The 13,997-nt window shown below is 53.7% G+C and overlaps 6 protein-coding genes across 6 annotated transcripts; all 6 read right to left on the reverse strand.

Moving 5' to 3' along the window:
- Positions 1-627: 627 nt before the first annotated feature.
- Positions 628-2,013, reverse strand: A1O7_07187 (uncharacterized protein; the record flags this gene model as incomplete). The annotated part of the gene is made up of 3 exons (XM_007761187.1): positions 628-1,083; positions 1,168-1,665; positions 1,747-2,013. The coding sequence occupies 3 exons, from the start codon at positions 2,011-2,013 to the stop codon at positions 628-630; spliced, it is 1,221 nt and encodes a 406-aa protein (XP_007759377.1).
- A 720-nt stretch (positions 2,014-2,733) lies between these two features.
- On the reverse strand, positions 2,734-3,516 carry A1O7_07188 (uncharacterized protein; the record flags this gene model as incomplete). Its single annotated transcript, XM_007761188.1, has 4 exons — positions 2,734-3,231; positions 3,293-3,352; positions 3,402-3,425; positions 3,484-3,516. The coding sequence occupies 4 exons, from the start codon at positions 3,514-3,516 to the stop codon at positions 2,734-2,736; spliced, it is 615 nt and encodes a 204-aa protein (XP_007759378.1).
- A 639-nt stretch (positions 3,517-4,155) lies between these two features.
- Positions 4,156-4,987, reverse strand: A1O7_07189 (uncharacterized protein; the record flags this gene model as incomplete). Its single annotated transcript, XM_007761189.1, has 3 exons — positions 4,156-4,327; positions 4,384-4,801; positions 4,858-4,987. 3 exons carry the CDS (start codon positions 4,985-4,987, stop codon positions 4,156-4,158), a joined length of 720 nt encoding a protein of 239 aa, XP_007759379.1.
- Positions 4,988-5,368: 381 nt separating this feature from the next.
- On the reverse strand, positions 5,369-6,966 carry A1O7_07190 (uncharacterized protein; the record flags this gene model as incomplete). The annotated part of the gene is made up of 3 exons (XM_007761190.1): positions 5,369-6,266; positions 6,313-6,347; positions 6,400-6,966. The coding sequence occupies 3 exons, from the start codon at positions 6,964-6,966 to the stop codon at positions 5,369-5,371; spliced, it is 1,500 nt and encodes a 499-aa protein (XP_007759380.1).
- A 756-nt stretch (positions 6,967-7,722) lies between these two features.
- Positions 7,723-9,637, reverse strand: A1O7_07191 (uncharacterized protein; the record flags this gene model as incomplete). Its single annotated transcript, XM_007761191.1, has 4 exons — positions 7,723-7,879; positions 7,936-8,432; positions 8,485-8,787; positions 8,897-9,637. 4 exons carry the CDS (start codon positions 9,635-9,637, stop codon positions 7,723-7,725), a joined length of 1,698 nt encoding a protein of 565 aa, XP_007759381.1.
- Positions 9,638-11,296: 1,659 nt separating this feature from the next.
- Positions 11,297-13,549, reverse strand: A1O7_07192 (uncharacterized protein; the record flags this gene model as incomplete). The annotated part of the gene is made up of 2 exons (XM_007761192.1): positions 11,297-13,313; positions 13,362-13,549. The coding sequence occupies 2 exons, from the start codon at positions 13,547-13,549 to the stop codon at positions 11,297-11,299; spliced, it is 2,205 nt and encodes a 734-aa protein (XP_007759382.1).
- Between the last annotated feature and the right edge of the window lie 448 nt (positions 13,550-13,997).

Below are 13,997 nucleotides of genomic sequence, written 5' to 3' on the forward strand. Positions count from 1 at the left end.
AGTAATAGAGAAATATTTTAGGTTGTTTGGACGCCGAGAAGAAGTGGAATGCTTTCGCGAAGGAGCACGAGCCAGGTCTTATGTAGACGGGAAGCATAATCTGTTCGGGTGACGGACTCCGAACCACCGCACCCGCCTTGACACTTCACAGAGTTCCGTCATTTTCTTATCCTTGGAGCCAAGAGCTGGACCACAAAAGATGCTCTCAACAGCCACGAGTCCTGGCTTGGCAGGGTGGTGTTCGCGCCCCTCACGGTGGAAAAGTGGCGATAAAGGCAGCATCACGCCCATACGCGCGGAACGGGCCAAGCCTGGGCGGGGTGGGAGTCACTGATAAAGTCCTAGAAGGACGGCTCGTCCAAGAGCGTCCAAGAGATCAAAGGAGGAATGAGACCGCAGAGTTCGTGGGCGCTAGGACAAAGTAGGAGGCGATTCTTGGGACCGTGGCCTGAGTTGACGACAGTCAAGAGCTCCGAGCTTGGCGCCAAGCCCTCGCTTAGTCCGATTTTGCCGTGCCGCCACTGCTCGGCCTCCGCGGAATCTATGTCCTTGGTTGTGATGAGCGCGTGGGGATTTGGCTCAAAGTGCTCATAGTGCTCATCATCGTGGTGACCACTCCCTGCACTATCAGGTCTGAGCGCTTTCAATACCAGCTCGCGTCGCGGCAATACTCTCTGCTAGAGCCCGCACGGCGAGTTCGTGCTTTTCATCTGTGGTTAGCGCTTCAGAGATACTCTCCAAAGCGACACGCCTTCTGTCCACCGTTTGTTCAGAGGTATGCAGGATCTGAGCGATGTATTGGGCAGACTGTCGCTCAAGTGTCCTTGTGAGCCCATCGAGTTTTGAGTCTAATCCTGTGATTTGAGACATTTCACGAACATGCGTGGAGATGTTGAGATGCTGGAGCAGGGCGTGTGCTGCTGTGCCAGCAGTGTCGTTGGATCCCGCTCGCGCAGCAACCGTGACTGGGTTTCTACGAGGACCGTCATCGGCTTCAATGAGCCGGAGCTGCGCTTCCAATTCGTGCAGATCATGTCTCTGAGCCTGCAGTGTGTCTACTCTTGCCGTCAGGCCTTCGAGGGCCTGCGTAAGAGAACAGAGCCTTGTATATACCTGAGTGAAAGGCTCGGGTCAGTATGGCGGAATGAGAAGCAGGAATAGACCAACCTTCTCGTTCGTAGCCCGCGTCTCCTGCATCTGGGCATGGCGAATATCTTGGAAAGCCACCCCTAATGCGTTCCCGTGATCATGAGCCACCACCATCGTTACCATATCATCAATCTCCTCATATAATGAACTCAATTCTTCTTCGGCGGTGCTCTCAGCAGGGTCAGACACATCGTGAACATCCCGAATGCCAGCAGCGACGTCAGCAGCGTGGAGTGACTCCAGGTAGATACGATCAAAACGATCCTTGACGGCTGTGGCGCGAAAAAGGTGTAATGCCCGAGTGAGCTTGTCCACCCGAGCTTGCAGCTCGTCCACTTCGAGGGCATCTTCCTGCTTGACGCTGACGCACAAGGAGAGCTCATTGAGCTCAGCAAGGGCACGATCGTCCGCTTTGATCAGTTCAGATGCAGCGGCAGGAACGGATTTGACTTCTTTCGCAAGACGTTCCGCCTCATCTCGGAGGTCTGCACGGAGCGATTCAGAAATCTGATCATTCTATATTACAAGTTATATTACAAGTCAGCGCTTGACTGACCAACTGATCATAATAGGCTCGAAAGGGGGAGCCTGACTTACGACAAACTTGACATGCTGTAGCTCCGCGGCGTGCTTCTGACTCAGGCGGTGAATATGGCCTGCTTGTCTATCGTTTATAGCGCCTTTGGCGCTCGCTAGGCGCTTTAGATGGTTGTTTTGTGCATGGAGGATTGCCGTACGCTTTTCGTTCGCTTGGGTGGCCGACCGAGACTCCTCGTCAGTCAAAGGACGGGGAAGTGAGTCACTTTGGTTGCTCTTGGAGACGGTCCTTCCTACTCCACGCAGAGCCCTGCCATCTGTAGCCATCGTCAGAACCTGGAGGAAGGCTGAAAGGTGTGAAGGTTGATACTCTTCTGAACGCGGTGGCGTAGAATCAATCCCGTCGTCGGTGGTATTGTTTGCCCATAACAGGCCAGCTTCAACTGAGGTAGGGACCGTGATCGCACCATCGGAAGAGTTTGTTCCCTGCCCGAGAGTTGGTCGTGCCGGTCCAGCAGTCCAGGCTTCAGATCGAGACATGAAGAGAAAGCCAGCTTCGTAAGGCCTAATCCAGCAATATATGGTGTGCGTCGTGGCTTGGCACACGGCATACCATCTAGACCTAAAGTTAGGCTTAGAAGCAGACGATGTCTGGAATTTCAGATGGGGCGTGCTATAATCATTACGAGTTTACATAGCTATGTAAGTACGGTGAAGACAAATGGAGGCACCTGCATGGCGTCCATTCGTACGGAGTACCCTTTCCTTCACAGCCTCCCATTACAGTATAGGCGGACGAGCAATCTTGACGGAATCCTGTTCCCTATCATTGGAGCCCCGTAGACATTGTGATGCCTGCTATCGTGTAAAACAGAGAGGAGCCACGTTCCCTCTGAAGGACTTGCTCTGGCGGCGAAGCAGAAGGAGTCATTCGCGGCGCTGGATGTTCCCTTGTCTCTTCGCCGGCGCCAGTCGGAAGTGACTCGAAACCTTGGATAATCACACGTCGTCCCGATTTCAAGGGTGAATCTGCTGGCAGACAGGTCGTTATGACTGTTTGGTATGTCCATTCACTGCGAACCCATTGGTATTCCCGTTCGTCTTCTGCGCCTTCGACTCGCGGAACTTCGCAATATCCTGCTGTACCAACTTATCCACCCGGTTCTTCAACTCGGGCCGGTAGCCGAGAGCAAACAGAATCTCCAACCACACAAACAAAGGAGCCAAGAAGAAGGCTTGGAAGAGATTGTCCAGTAACGCAGGTGCTCGCCCCTCAAACATGCCGTGGCCAGCGAACTGTGCAACCCAAGAACCCACAAATGCAGAGGCAGCCCAGAAGTTGGCGGTCATACCGTGCACATCGACAAGGTGGTGTCCGTATGCGGTGCCGGCGAGAAGGAGTGCGGAAAAGGCCGTGCCTGCGACCGGCTCGAGTAAGATGTATAACCCGCAGTAACACAGACAGAAGAGGGTGCCCGCATTGAGCTCGAGGTGTGGGACGGTCATAGATGGCGGCAGGGGTATCAGGGTGCCCGAATTTGTGAACTGGAAAACTCGTGAGCCTTTATGGTCTCATCGCTGGTTCGTACGCTGTGCGCGTTCATACCAGGACGAAGGTAGTCCACAGGATGATCGGAACGCAGACCATATGTATCCCGATGTTGACCTAAAACTATCAGCGACTGTGTTCCCTAAGTGCGTGCCGTGGGCCGTACCGGGTCATGGTGGTATGCGCCATACTACCGAGTCGAATCGTCAGTAGAACTAACATGGACGGACGTGTTCGGAGAGGCTCACAAAGCGTAACTGCTTTTCCAAGTTGAGCGACATTGTGGGTTATTGCGAGGCAGCCAGCAAAGGCAGGCGGATAATTAAATCATCGAGAGCAGAGGCGTATGGTGTGAGGACGCACGAAAGTGTGGAAATGGAGAGGCGGCAGTGACTGACAGAAGTGCATGTGGGCTTGCAACATCTCACCACCTCGGCGTCATTCGGTGCCACCAAAGAATTATTCCGTGCTTCTCCGCAAACAAAAGCAATACTCTCAGGCGCCCCTCAGCGCTTGTCGCCGGGAAGCTTTTGCCATTGCTAAATGAAGATTAGATGTTATTCCATATGGCCCGATTTGTTTTGCAGGCTGGTGCATTAGGTCCTCTAGCCTCTGAAGGAAGTACAATCCCTGGGACCTGAATGCCTGCTGTCCGTAAAATCCTCCAAACAATTGATCCGCCCAATGCTTGCAGAATCAGAGTACGTTCCCCGATAGGCCCAAAACCAATGTCATCTCTGGATGAGCGCGGCAGCCAGGCTTGATGATGCTTCGATACGAGAGTGGCTCGACGATGCTCTGACACGAGAATGGCTCGATGGTGCTCCAATGAGAGCGTAACTTTGTTTGCGCAGGACCATACCCAAAGCGCCCTCTGTGATAGTGTATGGTCGCTCTTCTGGCTGGATTATATGACGCCGTCAAAACCCGAGCTTCCGCTTCTTGATCCTCGGGATTACACCAACGAGCACAAGGATGCTAGCAACGATGACTGCCCAGAGCTTGATGTGTAAGATCTTGACATTGTAAGTTGTCTGTGTGGCCGCTGCAACAACGGCCAGCATGTAAATTGCCAGAATGTATCCTGAAATCCTGTTCGCTTGTCAGTCGGATAGTTCTTGGTCGCTGCTGCACCGTGTAGCACATACCGATGGTACTTGTAAATCGACTTCGCACGATCCACCTCGAACACGGAGCCCTGCAGGTAGAACATGGCAGCGCCAATGAACCACTGGAGGAAGATGAGAATATAAGCCACCAGTGCCATCTTGCCATGCACGCTCTGGAAGCGAGTCTCTGGGTGTGAAGCTTTATTCATTTCAATCACCACTAGGCCGGCAATGGCCAGGGCCACCGCCGCCGTGTTGATCACTGAATGGACATATGCGCCTGTGACCTTGTCCTTCTGGGTGGCTGTGGGTTGGAGGACCAGTATGCCCTCGACGAACAACAGGACGGCCAAGGAGTTGAGGATCGGGTGGTAGGAGAAGAAGATGAATGGGTGCTCGAAAATGGCGGCCCAGACCAGCGCCGTGAGGATCACGATGCCTGCCTGTGCGAGGATGGCTGAGCCTGTTATTACCAAATGCCATCAACAATGCTGGGCTCAATGCAGAGTTTACCTGTGCCTTTGACAAAGTTCCATTGCAGACCCTGATCGGGTTGTTGTGTCGCATCTCCTGGTCCTCCCAGGAGGGGTGCTTCTTCTTCGAGACGTGGATTCTGGGCTGGGATACCTGTTGCAGAGGCCATGATGGCTATCGACGTGGTCGGGCCGCGGTAGATGGGTGCGACAGCGGACGGTCTATCAGGAAGGAATGAGTTGAAGCAAATGATTGTGCCTACCGGCGGACACTGGAGGCCCTATGTCCATCTTCTAATATGTAATACTCCGTACCGCAGATCGCGACACAGTCTTGCGGAGAACCATGGCCCCCGCTAGACATGGATGTTCTGTGCAAGATGACCAATTCCATTCGATGATTGGCCGCACAAGTGTACTGTATGACGCGAAGCATCGCCAGCTGATCTTATCTGATTCGCTGCTCCTCCTCCGTCGAACGCGGTTGATGGTTTAACCCGCATCCTTCGGATACCGCCCACTGCCTGCGGGCATAATCCAAGCCAACGTTTTCATAACTCGACCGGCCTCTCAAAGCGAACGAGGCACATCGCTATGAAGCCCACAGCAGCAGCAACCGAAATGACATCGTACGGTAGACCAAGCCACGGCCCTCCTCCCTTCTCAATCCCTACATTGAACAATGCTGCCGTTAGAGGATAGGCCATCATAATGCTGAGCGTCTCTGCAATGGCCAGTACTGAAAATACCCTACCCCTATCATCATCTCCTACGAGTGCTGTCGCGATTGCTCGCAACGTCGAGGGGAACCCGGTCGATAATGTTTCGATCAAGAGCCCAACAAATGTGAGGAGTACAGTCGGTGCCAGTCCTATCAGAGCATATGCCATGGACATGACCAGAAGTGCAGCTCGGGCCAGGACCACATTCTTTTGGATGACGCTGAACCTGTATCTCCGATCGATGTGACCGGATATGAAGGGCAACGCGGTGAAGAGCACCAGGCCGGCGGCAACCGCTTGAACCGAGTAGATCAGGGTGGCATCGGCGAGCGTCCAGCCGTAGCGGTCGGAGATGTATCGCTGAAGCATATCACCCAAGGCATAGCATACCAGCCGGAACGGATAAGTCAAAGCAACAAAGACCAGGCGCCAGTCGCTCCAGACTTTCATAAGGTGTCGTAAAGCCAGGAACCTTGGTTTCTGGACGGCTGGGTTTGAATCTCGGTCCACTTGATGCTCGTGGATTTCGACTGGGCCGTCTCGAGGCTTTGTGCGCCAATGCAATGTTTCAGGGACAGCTGCGGCAAGAATGACGGGAATGACCAGGAAGGCAAGTCCACAGTAGACAGCCAGCCATGGGTCAAGACGCATCAAGGCCGCCGCCATGGAGGGTCCAAGCACCTTACTAAACTGGCCGAAGGCGGTAGTGCGAAAGAAGGTCTCGGCTCTGAAGGATATCAGCAACGGAAGCAAGTATCGTTATCCACACCTACACTTGATCGCTAGGGCTGATGTCGGTCAGAAGACACTGCACGCGCCTGGTGAGCATCCAGACACATGCTGTGCTAAGAACAACTTACAACATATAGAAGCTCCGTGACAATCATGCCACCACTAAGCAGATTGAGACTGGCCCCCAGCCAAATAGCACGAAGCGGGATTCGGCCATCAAACCAGGTGACGAAAGTAGTCCAGACCTGCGTCAGACAGAGGACCGACAAGTTGAGGATGATCAAACGTCGTCGGCCAATCTTGTCGGCGAGGATGCCCATTGGGATACTCAAGAGGAGACCGGGTGCCGCGCTGAAGAACTCCAGCCACCCCTTGAGAGTGGATATCTGCGTTTGAACCTGTGCGATTTTGCAATACGATTCGGGTATGTGGCTGTGGCTGGGAAGCTCACTAATGGGATGCCGCTGATACCATTGCGAGCAGTAAATCGACTCATAGATCTGAATCTGCGCCGGCTGCAGGATCTGCGTCCCGAGATTTAGACAGAAAACAATGAGATAGATCCTCAGCAAGAGCTTGGAAACGGCACGAGACTCGTCCTGCTGATTATCCCCATGGCGAGTCGCGTGCAACAGAGAGGCAGACTCGGTGGCCTCTTCCTCGTCGCGACCATGTTGTGCCTCTCCCGGTGTCATCGTGGCTCAGGAAAGCGCAGGGCTCAGTGGCTTTCAGCAATATCGAAAGGGACGTGCCATATTTTATCCTGACACAAGAATCAAGGATGCCTGGAACCCAGGGGTGTGGGGGCGGGTCGGCCATACTCCCTTCATCGCATCAAAGAATGCTGCAGCCTGCGCAGCTTGATGGCCCGTACCTGTATCTATATGCCGATCTGTCCAAGCAAGACCAATACTTTGCGTAGCATCTCGAATGTTTCTATCGCCCAGGCTGCTTGTATCGGACTACCACAGATAACAGGCGGAAAACCGGCAGGCATGAGATCATCGATGAAGGCGGCAGTACATGACCCAGATTGGTCGAGTCGCGATGCAGCTTCATTCTTTTCATCCAAAGTACGGAGTATTGTACCTATATAACTTCGAGATTCTAACATAGGCCGCGATATCGCGGAAGCCTTTTTAAATATATGTGTGTATACAGCAGTTGAATGGGCCGTTTTAAAGAGGGTTCCAGGGCCAGCCAATTAACTACACGGGGGGTGCCTGAGTCCAATCCGAAGCTTGGCCCGGGCATAACTGTGCCACCTAAGAAAGCCTAAAAAGATGTTCTGTAATTACAGTGTCTGCATGCCATGGATGTGCAAACAACAGCAGTTTACCCAGCATAAGGTCGCGTCCTCGTCTCCATTCTCTTCTGTTTATGTTAAACATATCAAACGGCACGAGATACTGTATTGTGCATTATGTCTATCCCTGCCCAAAGCGACAACCCTAGAATTTACTCCATTTACTCCTCGCTCTTATCCGCTTACCATATATGTAGAACACGAACGGCACGGGTATCAATGCCACTGAGAAGAATCCAAATATGCTCGTCCCCCAAGGTACGCCAACATTATGGTACAGTGGCGTAACAACGAGTGGAAACCTGGGATATAGCGTCAGCACTCACGCACCAATACTGCGACAGCAGACCAAACTCACGCTCCAGCAAAACATGACCTGAGGAACGTGTTTGCAGCCACCGCACTGGCGGCATATTTCTGGAAAGTGTCGACAAGATAGTTCAACGCCGCCTGGAAGATGGTGAAAAAGCCCAAGCCCGCCAGGTAGAGTCCAATGACGGGCGCAATCCAGTGGATGCTGGGATCTGCCGTCCATCCGGTCACGAAGAGGCCCGCGGCGAACAAGAAGGAGCCGAACATCATGGGCGGCAGCCTCAGCTCGGGGGCCACTTTGCCGCCCGCTTTGCGGTTGTACACGATCTGATTGAAAATGTTGATGACGGCGCCCGTGACTGCGCCAAGCAGGATGGCCAGGAAGGGCAGTTCCGAAGGGACTTGCTTCCAGTGTCGATTCTGGGCAAAGATGATGGGGATGGCGCCCAGTTGCATGTACAGGATACCATAACAGAAGCTCGCGTACAGGGCCACGAGCGCGCAGATCGGGGTCGTCAGCAACTGGAATGGTCGGATCAAGAACTGGATGATGATCAGTCAGCATGGTTCAGGCTTGAGACTGTCAGAAACTCACCTTGTTCGCCAACTCCTGGATGGATACGTCCCACTCCTCGAACTTTGCATGGAGGGCCCAGTTCCCGCTTTGATGGCGCAGCCGTCGGGCCTTGTATACAAGGAGCCTCGGCGGATAGCTCTCGTCCAGGAAGATGACGTCGAGAGTGAGGATGAACAGCTGGATGATGCCCGTGAGGTATTCGGTCCACCGCCACCGAAGGCCAGGTTGGACCACGAGCGCCGCGCCAACGATGGGGCCGAACACGGGACCGATGACAACAGCCATGGCATATGTGGCTATGGCAATGCCTCTCTGTGATGCCTGTGCCCACAGTCATTAGCACGAGAACAGAACGGGAGTAACACGGTCCCAGGCTATTAACAGGTAGAAGGCAGTCCGCCTCCGCTACTGTCAAGGAATATGCACTCACAGGGAACAAATCAGCCAACACTCCGCCCGTATTAGTGACGGGCGCCGAAGCAAAGAATCCCGCGAAAAACCGCGTGATCATGATAGTCTGAATGTCTTTGGCCGCGCCCGCCCCGAAGGAGAACATGGCCGCCACAAACATCGGTGGAAGCACAGCGTTTTTCCGTCCAAAAACTTCCGACAGCGGCGCCCACAGCAATGGCCCAAGCCCGAAACCAAACAAGAACAGCGTCGTGCCTAACGTGGACGTCTGCGTGCCCACGTGGAACTGCCGCGCCACCTGCTCCGTGCCGGGACTGTACGCGCTGCTCGCCCACGTCGCACTCATGGTCGTGAATCCATACAGCGCCGTGGTGACAACCTTCTTCCTCATCGCCCAGTTGAGCGGCCTGTAGGGATCGTCCGGCCCGTCAAAGTCCACCAGGTCGTCAACAGTCGTCTTCTGGTGCTCGAGCTTGTGGCTGAAGTTGCCGAGCGGCGGGCGTGAGCGGATCCGCGACAGGATCGTCTCCCGCCGGGTCACCGTCTTCTGGAGGTTGAGATCGTTCGACCGTCCTGTTGCAAAGGATGAGCGACGGCGCCCCTCGGTCTTTTCCTTCTCCGTGTCATCGTCCGGCGACGCTTGGTCGCCGTACTCCGAGTTCGTCGTTTCGCGGGCCAGGTTATCGGACGAGCTGCGCGTGCGCGACATGGACCACATCGCGTGGTCTTGCGACTGTACTTGCGCTTGCGGATCTGGCATCCTGGGCGACTTGCTGGTCACTACTGCAGGTAATGATGTTGATGCCGCCGGTAATGTAATGACTTAGGACTGTGTATTTCGCATTCCATGTATCAATGCCACACTGACGACGACAACATCGACATCAATCTGGATGGGAGCACCAGGGTCTAGTACACACAAATCATATTTTGATTCCTCGAGGAAGACGACATCCGAGACCGCACGTCATGGCGAGGGCCACCGGAAAGATTCCAGCGACAGGGGCAAGGTCCAGAGACTCGAACCTAGTCACTACGTCGTCGTACGGCTGAAGCGACCCGCTTTGCCCATCGTGGTAAGTGATGACAACGCAATCATGATTTCAATGGTTTCGCTTGCACGCCCCATGCTCGAGGATCGGGAATAGGAACAGCAACATGTACTATGACTGTGTGATGTACGAGTATGTCGTGCTGGATAGAAAGTGGCGCGCCCACGCCGATCGCCGTTGCGAAGACTCTCCATAAAGATTAAAAGGTTAAGATTTCAATCGGCCGCTCGTGCTACATATTCCGGTACGGATCACCTCGTACTGTACGAGGTACTTGCGTTTCTTGGCCGGCGTTAAGCGTCTGCACCTGCAAACCGTACTCGATAAAAAGTGGTCAACGGGGTTAAGCCGTCACCCATTTGCGGCATTTTGCGCTAAAATTGCCTGACTGCCTTCCCTACTAATGCTTAGTTATATATTCTTCGATACCTTACACAGCTTCTGCTCAGAACTTTCGACTTCCCCGTCGGTTCTTCTCCCAGAGTCTTATACCGTGTGGGTGTCGCAACGCTGGGCCGCCTCTTCGTCCAATGCTGCGTTCTCTTTGTTGAGCCTGTAGGTTCTGCAGGTGCCTGCTGGAAAGACTCCTTGACCGGCATGCACAATTCCTTCACTTTGGGCATTGACTGCAATTCGACAAGGCCCCTTGCAATCGCTCCGAGTAGGGCACCCATCCTGAGGCTTCTCATTTCGAACACCTGGGATAGACCACTGGGGTAGCGATAATCGAAGGTCTTTGCGACAAAGGTACGGTTGTACCGCTATGAGTCTTTGGTGATGCACTTCGCCATAGAACGACAAGTTGCTCGAGAGCCCTCCCTCGTTCCGGTTGCCCAGGCTGCACCTTGGTCGGACCTCAAACGGACTCCTCCCGACTCAGAATGTAACACGTGGAATTATCATCGGCATACGCAGATTATGCCAGTGCGCTCAATTCTGTGTCCGTAGTGAGAAATATCTGGACGTTGTCCTCGGATCACGGAGTCGCGAGGGTTGAATGGTAAGAGAGTTGGTGATAGAACAGCGACTTGGTTAGGCCAGTTGGCAATCAGGTCGATCGTGCGAGCACTCCGATAATGAAGGGAGTCGGTCTTATCAACCAAGTGCCGGACTTCCTGCGAGGACCTTAAGACGTTTGGCACTCACCCATAGGCAGCCTTAAGCTTTTATGGCTCGAGCAGTCACTGGCTTAGTGGTCAAACGCTTACTTCTTCGTCTGTGCAATGGTAGCTGATCAAGTCGCTAGATTCAGTGACTCAGACTTGCCATGGCGAGAAGGATCCTTCGCGTCGTATGAACTTAGGGCCGCGCGATGGGTCGAAACCGGTGATAGTCATGATGCGGCTGACCCGAGCAGCAGTGGCTGGTCATTCGGCTTCGTCATGCAGTAGGGCTCCTAGTATGGCGGCAAATCTTCTCGCAATCTCCCAATGCCCTATCCGCCTCAAGAGATCAGTCAATCCGCTGAGTGATGCGTTGGTCTCGGTCGTCGTAGGCTTCCCGTGTTTGTAACCGCTGGCTTGGAAGAGCAGTAAGGCGGGATTGACGCCGATTAGTTTGAACTCGGGGTACTCTGTGCTCTCGGCGGTAGCTGTTGTTCGTTGCCCACCATTCTGCTCAGAACCGAATCGGGTGTAGCAAAACCACGCAATACCTGCGCGGAACATTGCTCTGGGCACATGGATTGCAGGCTCAAAGCCGAGGGGCAAGTTCTCCAGCTTTTTCTGGATGATCAAGCCGTGGATGACGCACCGCCGGGCTTGGTCTGAGTTTGCCCATAGCGTGACTGCATGCAGGTCTTCTGCTGAGAGCTCAGAGCCATCTCTGCCAATCGCTCGCTCCAGGAGGTCAAAATCAGCAAACATAATCATAAATGCAAGGTGCCACAATATGCTCATGTCCATATGGTCTGCTTCCCAGGCGGCTGATTCCTGCAGGAAGTGTCGATGAAACGACATCAACGTGGTCAGGATCTCATCAAGCCTCGATTGCGTTGACCCATTCAACCCGGTTTCCACTATACTAGCGCAGATGCCTTCAAGAACGGTATAAGCTGTAAAGTAGCTGCTGTTGGGCATGGCGAGGAGGTCGAAGTCTAGATGCTCATCAATCGAGGCCGGCGTCGTATTGCTAGTTTCGAGGTTGCTTGGGTCGCTGAGGTATGCCTTGCGCCACTCATCCGCCCGAACGGCCATAAATGTCTGGTTTGATGCGGCGACCGGTAGCTGACGAGAATTGTGGCGGAGAAAAGGCTCATGATGGAACATGGCGGCGAGTTCCGCATCGTGGATATGGACGCTCAGCGCGATTCGGATGAGTTCTTCGTTTCTCGCCCATTCTCGCCACTTCTTATCCAGCTCCGCCGAGGACACGTTGAGGTCGAGGCCGACTATCTTTTTGGTCTTGAACGTTGCAGAACGTCGCGCCCATGAGATCAATGTCCCGTTGAATGCATCGACAATTGCAAGATGTCTCGGCTCCCCAGATAGTAGACCGAAGGTTTGTCCGATGATAGCAGTCTGGATGAGCGAAATTTTCTGGTCAATCCCTCGGGCAATGAGCCGATCCCAATTGCCAAGCACTGCTTTATGTAGCCGGTCATATATCTGAACGCCTTGGCGGACTGCATGTACTGATCCAGTGAAGAGGCTGCCCACGGAACAGATAGACAACAGTACCATCGAATTCGCCTTCGAAGGGCGGAATGTCGGGGCGTGTACGACTGGAAAAACAGGATGGAATCGTGCAAAATATGACCTGACGCAAAGATTGAGGAAATCTGCTGACGGAAGAGCGGTCTGTTCCTTCATGGGTCGGATTTGAAGGCTTTGTGTCAGTGTTTGCCGGTACGAGTCGTCTACCTCGTCGCGAGATCCAGGAGGTGTTGTAGGTCCTGACTGAGGCATGACGTCGTCGCAGTCGTCGTTTGCTGTGAACCAGATCCGTTTCATACTCGACACAGGCCTGTAGCTAGTAGTCCCACCGAATGTGGTATTTGGGCTTTCTGGCCAGCCAGGCCGCAGCTCTGCCATAGTCGCCACCAAAGGAGTATCTAAAATGCCGTTATGGAGGTCGCTATCAAGCAGCCAGGAAGGGAATTGGGTCTCGAGATCGACGCTGAAAGGATCCAGTGACATGTCCAACCCACCACTCAAATGACTGGTCGTGAAGTTGAAGTTGGTCTGGTACATATCGACCGAGGCGTCGTTGGTGGTTACTTGGCTTCTTTCAGCCGAGCTTGCCGTGACATCGAGGGCGGCGGTATTGCTTGCAAAGACTTGCGAGGTACTGACGGTGACTGCATCGCTGGGACGGTGCTGTTCTTTTGCGACAAGGACAGAAGGGTCGTCCAAGTGCTCCTTCTGGTGCCGAAGCAGTGTATCGCTAGACGTGCTTTTGAGCAAAGTTACAGTGTACTTTAACAAGACTTACTGTCGACCATATTTCCTGCCGCATTTCGTACAGATGAACGGCTTCTCCTTGGTATGAGATCTGACATGCCTCTCTAGATGATCCGTCTTAGCGAAAGTGCGACCACACGTTGAGCACTGTCGGATCTTGGCCGCACGGCGCGCTCTTGAACCATCTTTGGGATTCGGCGTTACTTGAGGTGCAGGCATTGCCTAGAGTGGTTGATATGAAGGACGAATGATACCCCATCGCATTAGCATGGAGATGTCATGCCACACGAACACTGGTCCAAAGGACAAGACTTCGGTTGCACGAGGAAGGGTACGTACCTGAGCTTGTGGAGAAGGAAGTAAGGATGCCGCAAAAGCTGGGGAAAGCGATCTCTCGCGAGTCCCTGACACGCCACCGTGAGCCTTCAGGGCCGCCAGTTCGGCGGGGGCGAGCTTGGAGCAACTTGGGGCGCCTTCCGAGGATGCCCTTAACTACTCGTAACCAGACGCACTACGTACTATGTACAGTACGTTGGCCTCGGCTAATCCCCTGCCATTGGAAACCAATCCTACGAGCTTGAGCACGCCATTATCATGTCCTGGTTTCTATTCAACTTGCGATCAATGTCAAAATGCTCATCAAACGGAGGTTTCCTTCGGATGCAAC

The sequence above is a fragment of the Cladophialophora yegresii genome (assembly GCF_000585515.1).
Source record: "Cladophialophora yegresii CBS 114405 chromosome Unknown aczIN-supercont1.5, whole genome shotgun sequence".
In the NCBI taxonomy this organism is placed as follows: Eukaryota; Fungi; Ascomycota; class Eurotiomycetes; order Chaetothyriales; family Herpotrichiellaceae; genus Cladophialophora; species Cladophialophora yegresii.